This window comes from Leptonychotes weddellii, chromosome 4, assembly GCF_054177405.1.
Source record: "Leptonychotes weddellii isolate Sample4059 chromosome 4, ASM5417740v2, whole genome shotgun sequence".
NCBI lineage: Eukaryota > Metazoa > Chordata > Mammalia > Carnivora > Phocidae > Leptonychotes > Leptonychotes weddellii.
The window spans coordinates 102086423-102098938 of record NC_138372.1 but is presented as its reverse complement, the minus strand read 5'-3'; the positions used below and the strand labels follow the sequence as shown (position 1 = coordinate 102098938).

Here is a 12516-nt window from a genome sequence, read left to right as displayed (position 1 = left end):
TCATCTTCCCCTCTGATTTCCCCCCTTTCAGATTTCCCTCTCTTCCCTGATGGTCCTCCATGCTATTGCTTATGTTCCACATATGAGTGAAACCATATGATAATTGTCTTTCTTGATAAGAAATAATAATTTCTTGATAATTGACTTACTTCACTTAGCATAATCCCCTCCAGTTCCATCAATGTGAATAAGTTAAGTTTAATTTGTAGTAGTGAGAAGTCATCTTCATAAAATTTTAGGGAGATAATAGTCCAGATAGCTCCTTGAAATATAAAAGAGAAGTTAAAAGATTGGTTATTGGAATTTAATCATACCAGACAAGTTAAATGAGTGGCTCTTTGATCATGTTAACTTCAACTTTTATTTATTTTTTATTTTTTTAAAGATTTTATTTATTTATTTTAGAGAGAGAGAGAGTGAGAAAGAGCATGAGAGGGGAGAGGGTCCGAGGGTGAAGCAGATTCCCCGTTGACCAGGGAGCCCAGTGCGGGACTCGATCCCGGGACTCCAGGATCATGACCTGAGTCGAAGGCAGTCGCTTAACCAACTGAGCCACCCAGGCGCTCAACATCAACTTTTTAAAAAGTTCTATAAAACTTGGGGCGCCTGGGTGGCTCAGTCAGTTAAGCATCCTGGGATCAAGCCCCGTATCCTGCTCCCTGCTCCGTGGGGAGCCTGCTTCTCTCCTCCTCCTCCCCCTGCTCTCTCTCTCTCGAATGAAATCTTAAAAAAGAAAGTTCTATAAAACTGTAATCATCCTTAAGTCTGCCCTGAAACTTCTGTCACCAATGCCAGGAGTCACCTCCTAGTAACGGAATATTTTGGTCCCTTTTCTGTCCTCCTTCATGTGACCTGCCTATAGCATCTGACACAGTAAGCCAGTTCCTCTGCTTTGAAACTTTCTCTCCCCTTAATATTGTCAGTCTTCCGTAGATTTTTCCCCCTACCTATCTGGAAACTTCTTTTCATTATTCTTTTCTCTTCCTGATCCGTAAATCCTGTCCTCAGGATTCTGTCCTTAGCCTCCTTCACTTCCTACTCTTGGCTGACTGCATCCATTCTTGAGACTGGAACTTTGTCTTCCACACTGATGATACATACCTACATCATAACTCCAGTCCAGACTCTATCCTGAACTCTAGAAAGATTGGTTTAACTGATCCCTTGTCATTTCCACCTGGGTATTCCGTATGAATTTCAAATTTAACATGTCCATGTGCCCGGCACCAACAGGTCTATTGTATCTAGACTTGCAGGACTGCCTTCAGAAAATAGAGATCCGTTTTGCTCAAATATATTTTGCTGTAGGCATTAAGAGGGAATAGGTGAATAGGTTATGTCCTGCTTTCAAACTGACTTACCAAAAGAAACTTTACCTGGATATCATATATGAAACTCTGGGCATAGTATAAAATACATTCCAATTTTATCCTAGTTCATCTTTATTCACATAGCAATCCATATCCCATAACTAAGTTATTAACAAAAGTGATAAGAAGGGAGGATTTTGATATTTGTTTTCTTCAGATGTATAGTTCAAATCCTTGTTTTTCTCAGAAATTCTTGACATCTTATGACTTATAATATTACATTGCTTAAATTCCAGAATTCCACATCCAATCTTTGTCCTTTAGGCACCCACCATGACATGAATTGCAAGAAGATTTCTTCCAATATCAGAGGCACTGAGATCTATATTTTATATCTCACTAGCGGAAACTAGTTCTCCTATAAGTGAGGAATAAAGATAATGATGACATGAGAAAACTGAGGATATTGGGAGACCAAAGGAGGGACATATATTTATTGGTATTTAGCTATTTAAAATTTTTATCTATCTATCTATCTATCTATCTATCTATCTATCTATCTATCTATCATCTATCTATCTATCTATCTATCTATCTATCTATCTATCATTATCTATCTTCATCTATCTATCTAAATTCCAGTATAGTTAACATAGTGTTATATTAGTTTCAGGTGTAAAATATAGTGATGCAACACTTCCATACATCACCCAGTGCTCATCAGACAAGTGCACTCCTTAATCCCCATCACGTATTTCACACACACCCCTGCCCACCTCCCCTCTGGCAACCATCAGTTTATTCTCTAGAGTTAAGAGCCTGCTTCTTGGTTTGTTTCTCTCTCACTCTTTTTCTTTTCTACCTTTGCTCATTTGTTTTGTTTCTTAAATTCCACATATGAGGAAAATCATATGGTATTTATCTTTCTCTGACTTACTTTGTTTAGCATTATACTTTCTGGCTCCACGAATGCTGTTGTAAATGGCAAGATTTCATTTTTTATGGCTGAATAATATTGCTCTGTGTGTGTGCGTGTGTGTGTATCTCACATCTTCTTTATCCATTCATCTATGGATGGACACTTGGGTTCCTTCCATCTCTTGGCCATTGTAAATAATGCTGCTATAAACATTCAGGTGCATGTATCCCTTTGAATTAGTGTTTTTGTATTTTTGGGTAAATATCCAGTAGTATGATTGCTGGAGGGTAGTTCTATTTTTAACTTTTTGAGGAAACTCCATATTGTTTTCCACAGTGGCTGCACCAGTTTGCATTCCCACCAACAGTGTAAGAGGGTTCCCCTTTCTCCACATCCTCACCAACACCTGTTATCTCTTGTGTTGTTGATTTTAGCAATTCTGACAGATATGAAGTGATATCTCATTGTAGTTTTGAATTTCATTTCCCTGATGATGAGTGATGTTGAGCATCTTTTCATGTGTCTGTTGGCCATCTGAATGTCTTCTTTGGAGAAATATCTGTTCAACTTTTAATTGGATTATTTGTTTTTTGGGTGTTGAGTTTGAGGAGTTCTTTATAGATTTTGGATACTAACCCTTTATTGGATATGTCATTTGCAAATATCTTCTCCTGTTCCATGGGTTGCCTTTTAGTTTTGTTTATTTCCTTTGCTGTGCAGAAGGTTTTTATTTTGAGGTAGTCCCAATAACTTATTTTTGCTTTTATTTCCCTTGCCTCGGGAGACATATCTAGAAAAATGTTATTACAGCTGATGTCAAAGGCATTACTGTTTGTGTTCTCTTCTACGATTTTTATGGTTTAAGGTCTTTAATCTGTTTTGAGGTTATTTTTGTGTGCAGGGTAAGAAAGTGGTCTAGTTTCATTCTTTTGGTTGTTACTGTCCAGTTTTTCCAACACGATTTGGTGAAAAGATTGTCTTTTTCCCATTGGATTGTCTTTCCTGCTTTGTTGAAGATTAATTGACCATATGATTGTGGGTTTATTTCTGGGTTTTCTATTTTGTTTCATGGATCCGTGTGTCTGTTTTTGTGCCAGTACCATATTGTTTCGATTACTACAGCTTTATAATATAACTTGAAGTCTGGAATTGTGATGCCTCTAGCTTTGCTTTACTTTTTCAAGACTTCTTTGGTTATTTGGGGTCTTTTGTGGTTCCATACAAATTTTAGGATTGTTCATTTTAGCTCTGTGAAAAATGCTGTTGGTATTTTAATACAGATTTCATTAAATGTGTAGATTGCTTTGGGAGTATGGACATTTTAACAATATTTGTTCTTCCAATTCATGAATGTTTCCTTGTGTCATCTTCAATTTCTTTTATCAGTGTTTTATAATTTTCAGAGTACAGGTCTTTCACCTCTTTGGTTAGGTTTATTTCTAGATATCTTATTATTTTTGGTACAATTGTAAATGGGATTGTTTTCTTAATTTCTCTTTCTGCTGCTTCATTATTAGCATATAGAAATGTAACAGATTTCTGTACATTGATTTTGAATCTTGCAACTTTAGGAACTTATCACTTCTAGCAGTTTTTTGGTGGAGTCTTTTGGGTGTTCTACATAGAGTATCATGTCATCTGTAAATAGTGAAAGTTTGACTTCTTCCTTACTGATTTGGATGCCTTTTATTTCTTTTTGTTGTCTGACTGCTATGGCCAGGACTTCCAGTACTATGTTGAATGAAAGTGGTGAGAGCGGACATCCTTGTCTTATTCCTGACCTTAGGGGGGAAAGTTCTCAGTTTTTCCCCATTGTGAGTATGATGTTTACTGTGAGTTTGTCATATATGGCCTTTATTATTTTGAGATATGTTCTGTCTAGGCTTACTGTGTTGAGGGATTTTATTATGAATGGATGTTGTACTTTGTCAAATGCTTTTCAAAGGAGGGACATTTTAAGAAGAAAGAAACAATACATTTTGATGAAAGCTTAATTTATCATTTACCTCTTGGGCTGGAAATAAAGCAGGAAATATTTTGCTGATTTAAGAAAATAGCATTATCTCTGTTTCAGCTTTTGGGAATTTATTAGTACATGATTACTTTATGCTTCTCCTCTCTCTAGGAAAGCTTTTTCTCCTATATTTGCTTTCAAAAGGAAACACCCAGACTTTTGCTTCTGGCCAAGGCAGAATGACTGGATGAATTTACCCTTTCAATTAAAGCAACTAAAAAACTTGACTAAGTATATGAAAAAAAAACAACAACAACCCAGTACTCAAGACATTGGATGTCAGCAATGAAGGGCACCAATCCCCAAGAGACAGGAAACAAATGAAGTGAGCCTTATGGATGCTCTGGCTTACTGCTTTGAGAAAGTTTTCAGGCTCCGGCTTGGGGATGGGGACCCAAGTATGGAATGGTGGTCTCCCTGAAGTGAGGAGAGGAAGCAGGGGGTTTGGAGAGGCCCTGGTAGGTAGAGTTCCTAGGGTAGAGTACTGGTGAGGAAGAGCTGCATAGAGTGAGACTTTGGGGAATCTTCACAGGGTCCCTCTTGATTTTTCAGCTGACTACTGATCGTTGTACTTGTGTAAGGAGACTAGTCGTGGCTGGGGAAAGAACCACCCAAAGGATAGAAGAAACAATCCTTGTAGCTTATAAAAGGCTGGGCTTAGCACCTGTTCTCAAAGTGGGAACACTTAAAACTCACAAGGTGTTAGGTATTCAGAACTCAGAGGATTTTGCTTCAGTATTGGGGAAAATTAATCCTAGATGACACATTGCTTTAGTTCTGCCTAACAAAGCTTAAAAGCAAGACCCCAAGCGATTAAGTATGTTCTGAAACAAAGCCCAAGAATATTTATAGGAATAAAAAAATTATCCCTGCACCCAAGAAGGTAAAGTTCACAGTTCTGGCATTTAATAAAAAAATAACCAATACCTTGTGAATTATAAGTGTGTGTACTCTTTCTCTCTCTCTCTCCCTCCACCATGTGAGGACACAGTGAGAAGGTGGCTATTTACAAGCCAGGAGGAGACCTCATCACTAACTAAAATGGCCAGTACCTTGATCTTGGACTTCCAACCTCTAGAACTGAGAGAAATAAAGTCCTGTTGTTTAAGCCACTCAATCTGTGGCATTTTGTTATGGCAACCTGACCTGACAAATAAAGTTTTCTTTTTTTTTCCTTTTTTCTTATTTTTTAAAAGATTTTATTTATTTGACAGAAAGAGACACAGCGAGAGAGGGAACGCAGCAGGGGGGAGTGGGGGAGGGAGAAGTAGGCCTCCCGCGGAGCAGGGAGCCTGACTCGGGTCTCAATCCCAAGGACTCCAGGATCATGACCTGAGCTGAAGGCAGACGCTTAATGATTGAGCCATCCAGGCACCCTCTATTTTTTTTCTATTATAATAAAATTTTGCACTGAAAATCCTTGTATAGTTATCTTTACACACTCTTGCTGAGAGTTGCCTAGCAGAGATTCCTGGAAGTTTGATTGCTTGGTTATGGTGTGTGCACATGTAACATTTGAGTAGATACTTATGCAGTTCTTTCTGGCAGTGCCTCTTAGTGTTCAGATGTGCCACAATGATGTCATTCTGTAATGGTAAGGGCGTGTATTCCCACCACAGCCTAGAATATGCCTTCATATTTTGAATGACAGATTGATCAGATAGAGGTAATCATCATCCTGCTTTCTCCATAGGAGCACTACTGACATTTTTGGCCAGAAAATGCTTTGTGTGTGGTACTGTGATGGTATCCCTCCCCAACACTTATCATCCCCAGTCCCTGTGCACCAAATGCCAGCAACACTCCATCGCTAGTCATTGCTGTAAGCCCAAAGTCCCACCCCTGAGGGGGTTACTTTTCCACTCCCCAAAACGCTGAAACACATATCAAGTTTAAAATATTATAGTTAAAAGAAGCAGTTTTGTGACCTATAACTTTGTTAACAATGAATTTTTTTTACTAAGCTATTATTGTGGTTAGTATCTGCGATCTTTTTTTGGTTCTAATTCCACAATTTTCTTAGTTAAGCAAGTCCTACATTAATTTAGGCTACAATTTCACATGTAAATGTACTCAATCCATAGCATCAAATTTATTAAAAGAAAATTTCAAATAAAAAGAACAACATAAAGAATATCCATGTACATTATTTAGATTTAAAAAGGTTAACATTTTGGGACGCCTGGGGGTTCAGTTGGTAAGGTGTCTGCCCTCAGCTCAGGTCATGATCCCAGGGTCCTGGGATGGAGCCCAGCATTGGGCTCCTTGCTCAGTGGGGAGCCTGCTTTTCCCTCTGCCTGCCGCTCCCCCACTTGTGCTCTCTCTGACAAATGATTAAATAAAATCTTAAAAAAAAAAAAGGTTAACATTTTGCAGTATTAGGTCAAGTTTTAAAAAAATTTTACTTTAGAAATACAATGTAGATATCATGTAGGGCCCCTCTGTATGTTTCCTCAACCAGTTACACTAGTGTGGATCCTTCCCTCTATATTTGTGATAGGCAGAATAATGTTCCCCTAAAGATGTCTATGTTCTAACCTCTGGAACCTGTGTATATATTAACTTACATGGCAAAAGGGAAACAAGGTTATGTATGTGGTTAAGGTTAAGGACCTTGAGATGGGGAGAGTTGCTTGCATTATCCAGGTGGACCCAATCTAATCACATGAGCTCATAAAATCAGAGAACCCTTCTGTGTCCAGAGAGACAGAAAGAAAGAAAGAAAAAGGGAAAGGGAAAGGGTGTGTACTCTCACTGTGATGTTGCTGACTTTGAAGATGGAGGAAGGGGGGACATGAGCCAAGGAATGCAGGCACCTTCTAGAAACTGGAAAATATAGGGAAATGGATTGAGACCCATGTCAGGCTTCTGACCCAAAGAACTGTAAAAAAATTAATTTGTGTTGGTTTAAGCCAATAAATTTGTGGTAATTTGTTAAAACAGCAATAGGAGAAAAATTATATACTATGTGTTTTACTCATAGTCTTTAAAACTTGACTGAAATGTAGCATTTTTAGTAGAAATGTGTTGGTTCTACTTATAAATCCCTTTCAGTGCTGATTAACAAAAATATGCTATTACATATACCTGACATATAGTTGTAATATGGAGTAGTATTACTCATTATTATCTTAAGACAAGGAGGATAGCTGAGGCCTGGACTGGGGCATTCTTGGGCTCAAGTCAGGGTTGCAAATTTGCATTTTCGGTAAACACGAAAACTTTTTAAAATGTAATGCAAATACTACATGAAACATAATTTGCTAAACCTGCAACCGAGGGCAAGCTAACTTTTGTAATCTACGTTTCAGGATCAATTTCATACTTAAAATCCGAGTAAGAACGCCTATTTCATTGAACGCCTATTTTCATTCATCCACGTGGAAGTCAATCTATTTAAAAACATGAAATCAAACATTTCAAAAGAATGACGGTTAAGAGAAACAAATTTTGGCCTGACTCGGCCTTGGGCTGGGGACGTCGGCTGCCCCCAAGCGGGGCTCTGGGTTTCGGGGTGGTGGTCCCCACGTGCCTATCCTGCTCCCCTCCTTCCCGACGGGCCAGCCTGGGCTTAATTTCTGCGTGCCTCCGGGGTCTCTGTCGGGGTCGCCTGAACTCCAGCTCCCGGCTGTGTGTAAGGCCCTTCTAAGGGCAAGGGGGCTCCGCGAGCTGTTTTGGATCTTCCCGGCTTCCGGGTTCCGGGATGTCACGTGCCTCTGGTCACGTGACCGACACTGCTGTCCTCCTACTGCGGCCGCTCGGGCTTCCTTCTGCCTGTGCCGCTCTCAACGTCTCCTGCGTGCGGGAATCTCTGCATTTCCCGGGATCTGTGGCTCACTCCGCCTCTCAGGCCTCTGTACCGGGTAGGAGACGCCGACTCGACGCTGACTCGGCGCCCCAGCCGGTCTGCGGCCCCGACAGCCTGGACCGCTGCATCCTCCCTGCCGCCTTTGGGTGAGTTGTGGGGTCCCCAGGGTTCGCGAAGTAAGGCCGCACTCGCGTTGTTTTGTCCCCTACCCCAGCCCGAGGGAGGCGACCCCTGCGGCTTCCCCAGCTTCCCTGGTGCGTGCTCGTTTCTCCCCGCGCAGGCCCCTCCGGCCCTCCTCCCGCCCGGGTTTCCAGATCTCTTTTCCTTCCAGGCCTCAAGTAGGTTTACGGAACTGGAGCTCCTCCCCAGCAGGAGCAGGGAAGGTGAGGGGTGGGCAGGGGAGAGGGGGACGCTTTCCCCAGGATTGGGCCACGGTCCTGGCCTGCTGAAGATTCGAGTTGTTCAGGGATTTAGATGACGGTGATGAGGCACCTTCACCTACCCCAGGAGAGGCCGCTGGGCCTGAGTCCGCTCGGTGTACCAGGGTTCCAGCCTGACCCGGACAGAGCCAGTTTTATCTCTGCCATACCTGTGTGTATTGCTTTTGCTTGTTTAGGCAGCAAACCCTCAGATGTAGAGATTAAGTTCCAAACTGACTAAGGTCATTGGGATTGCAGAACGGAACTTTGGGTATGGTTTTAGTTTCTTTGTGGCTCTGGCAGTGAACTTATATTTTGTGAACCAGAACCTATATATTTTGTATTGAGATAAAATCAGGCTTAAGCGTTTTACCAGTAAATTTAGAAGTGAGAATTTCATAAAAGCTCATTATTGTAGGTTCTTGTCATTACACTAGACTCCCGTTGTCGGTTGTACCTAAATTGTAATTGGTATTTGTTCCGAAACTTTCTCCCAAAATTCATTATGAAAATACTGTGAACTTTGGTTGAAAAAAGAAAGCTCTTTCTTTGAAGAAATGCCATTCCCACTTCAGGATTTTTAATTTGAATGAGTCATTTTAAAAGGCACTTGTAGGTTTTTTGTATATGTCACTTAAAAATGATGCTTAGTAAATGTAAGTAAAATAATTGGTCTTATCTTTACAAGTTATTTTTTTCTGTCAGAAGAAAGTTGGTCCCAGTTGTATACGTTTAAACTGTATGCCTATTTTATTAAAGCATGACTTCTGATGTCAGTATCTTAAAGAGTTACTTTAAAAATCTTGCTGCAAGATTAGTGCCAATAATTAAAAAGCTTTTCCTGGAAATGAAAAAACCTTTAGGGAACACTTTTATGGGGTGGTGTGTAATTGGGCAAGATCTGAAAAATAATATTAATATTTAATATCTAGAATATTCAATATTTGAATGTCTGGGGAGAGTAAGGAGATGATGATATTAATTATAACAGCAATGATAGTAGTAGTTGTTAAAAAAAATGATAACATCTGATATTCTGGTTTCACCTTGCATCAGAATTGAAGATCTGTTGAAAAACATCCAAGATCATAAAATTTAGATGACCAAAATGGATATCCGAGGTGCTGTAGATGCTGCTGTTCCAACGAACATTATTGCTGCCAAGGCTGCAGAGGTTCGTGCAAACAAAGTGAACTGGCAGTCTTATCTTCAGTAAGTACCAGTTTGCTGTGAATCATGGATAATCATGTGCTTTTGCATCAGACTTTTTCATGATCATGCTTCTATGAGAGAAATACTGGAAAAATACTAATAAATGTGGAAGAAAACAGTTCCTCCTTAGAATGCTTACCTGACATAGGAACTGCTGGAAACATCCTGAGGCTCTAGCAGGGGAGCAGAGCTGCTCAGAGCAGTTTTGATCTTTTCTGTCTGGAAAGCTGTACTTTTTGAATGAGTGGGAAATGTTCATGGGATCTGTAGCAAGGGAAGGGGATAATGGGCAAAGCCTTCCAAGACTGGCTCGTTGTGCCTTGGTGATCAATGGGGGGACAGAGGTGTTGCAGAATGGCTCATACAACTAGTAAAAAGTGTAAATGTTTGAATTTCAAGATCTGGGTTTGAATTCCGGGTCTTCTGTCTACTTGAGTGGTAATTTTAAGTGAATCTGTTAACTTCTCTGAGGTTCATTGAAGTAAATGTGAAATGGGATAGATAATCTCAGAGTTGGTGCTCAAATAGTGTACTAAGTATTAACACAGTTGAATACAAGCATTAGTATGTTGAATACACTCTTAAATAAATTTTGGTTCTTTCCCCTTCTTTCTTGTATGCATTAAGATTTAGCATGCTGGTGTTCTGTATTTATCTGTAAAATAAGGGTTTATTTATTTTTGACCATATTTTATCATATTGACTTTACTTCATATCTGTTTATTTTGGTATATTTATGAGTGACTTATTAAGGAAAGTCAGTTGATATTTGCATATACATTTTGAAAAGCAAATCGAGGAATCTTTAGTTTTATATTTAGCAGTTTGGTTTGCTGTAAGAAGGTCATGCAGTGTACAAAAATGATGGATTTATTTCTGTTAATTTAGTCACTCATCAGACATTTATTGCCTGCCTTTCAAGTGTGAGGCATTTTTCTAGGCTTTGAGGCTTCGAAAGATAAACTTACAATTTGGTAGGAAGTCAAATATATAAACAGATCATTTAAATTTAGTATGCTAACGGAGATAGTAGAAAGGTGCACAGGGAATGATGGGTGGACAGAAAAAAGACAGTTAATCCTGCCTCCTGGAGGTTTTCCTGGAGGGGATGTTCAAAGGTAGGGAATTAAAAACAGCATGTTGGGGGGGGAATAATACATGTTTTGGAGGCAGGCAGTGGGGAGGGCTGAGGCTGGGGAGGCAGCCAGGAGCCAGTTGTGAAGACTCCTCCAGGGAACACGGTTTTAAAATTGCTGTTGTAGGTATTGGGAACAACCAGTATTTGTAAGTGTGGGTTACATGTCAGATTGCCTTTTGGTTGGATTGTTCTACTGACAATGTAGAGGGTGGATTTGTGGAAACAAACCTAGAGCTAGGGTTGAGACTGTAGCAGTATTCAGATTGTTGGAATGGATAGAACTGGATAGATTTGAGAAAGTCTTAGTGATCGATTTAATGTATGAGGGTGAGAAAGAATCTAGGATGACTCTGGATTCCTTCTTTAAGGGACTGGATTGTTATGGGTCATGGACTCAAGGGCAAGAGGAGGAGGGAATTTCTGATGTTTTCTCTGTTCATCTATGTCTCTGTATTTGTTTAAAGCCCCTGTGAAATTAGGATTTTGAGCTTTATTTCCTAATTTTAGTCCAGAGTGTGTTTAGACTAGAGGATAAGGAGTTTCAAGTTTATAAAGCTTGACTCTGTTTATAACCTAAATAGAATGATACTGTTATTGATCATAAGGCATTGGCCAACTGCAGAAGTTCCCTAGCATGGGCATTTGGAACATTTTTCATTCCATGGAGATTTTTAATTGCTTTCTCTTCTGTTCCTCCTTTTATAAGGCCTCTGTACTACTAAGCTGTAGTCTCATTCCTATTTCTGTCCTTTAATTTGCTGTCCATCTCATGCATTTCTTTATAAAACCTTTCTACTCTATATCTGGACACAAATGTTCACCAGATGTTAGTGTGTGCCTGCTGTTGAGCCAACTGTGTGGAGACACTGGTGGGTGTGAAATGTACTTGCCCTAAAAGAGCTTACAAATCTTTGGGGCCGGCCATGACACATGAATTCTCAGGGAATCTTGTATCACATCTTATTCTGATAAAAATAAAACCCTTGGAAAAGTCCTCCAATGTCAAAAGGCCAATATGCTCTATCCCTTACAAACTAACATGTTACGAAATATACAGTGTTTTAAAAATGTATGTGTGTTTGATTAAACTTTTTCTTGGTAATTGAACTAGACAGTACATAAATGAATGGGCGTGGCTATATTTCAGTTAAGCTGGAATCTATTAAAACTCTACAAGAATCTTCCTCTCGAGTTTAAGGTCTAATGAGGAAACAGACCTTTAAATAAAAATTTCAATAATAAAATGTGGGAAGCATTAAAGTGGAGATATATGTGACGTTTTCTCAGATAACAAAAGCAGGCAACAAATAATTATCTGGGAGCATTGGGAATGCCTTCACAGAATACATGAAAGATACTCGTGGGAGTTGTCCAAGCAGAGGAGCTGTGGGCTGTGGTGAAGGAAACTGCAGGGGTGGGGTTGGGGGAGCTGGGATGTGGAAGAAAATGAAGCGCTGGGGGAGCTTCAGGTAGTTGGGTGGGGCTCCCTCCGGGCTGCTGCAGGCCAGTCTGTGGCACCTTCTTTCACTGGCTTTGGAGGCCCAAACCTAGCAGCCATTTTTAAAAAAATTTTTTATTGTTATGTTAATCACCATACATTACATCATTAGTTTTTGATGTAGTGTTCCATGATTCATTGTTTGTGCATAACACCCAGTGCTCCACGCAGAACGTGCCCTCTTTAATACCCATCACC

At 39.8% G+C, this 12516-nt stretch overlaps 1 protein-coding gene across 2 annotated transcripts in view; it reads left to right on the top strand.

Annotated features, from left to right (window-relative positions):
• Positions 1–7962: 7962 nt before the first annotated feature.
• The window catches only part of ATP6V1H (ATPase H+ transporting V1 subunit H), a 107524-nt gene continuing 102970 nt past the window's right edge, over positions 7963–12516 (top strand). Inside the window, exons 1-2 of one of the 2 annotated variants that reach the window (XM_081815991.1) lie at positions 7963–8197; positions 9527–9682. In XM_081815991.1, coding sequence (XP_081672117.1) covers positions 9570–9682 — 113 coding nt within the window. In that variant the 5' untranslated portion in view covers positions 7963–8197; positions 9527–9569. The remainder of the gene's footprint in view (positions 8198–9526; positions 9683–12516) is intronic. The other variant, XM_081815990.1, reaches the window with a different exon arrangement.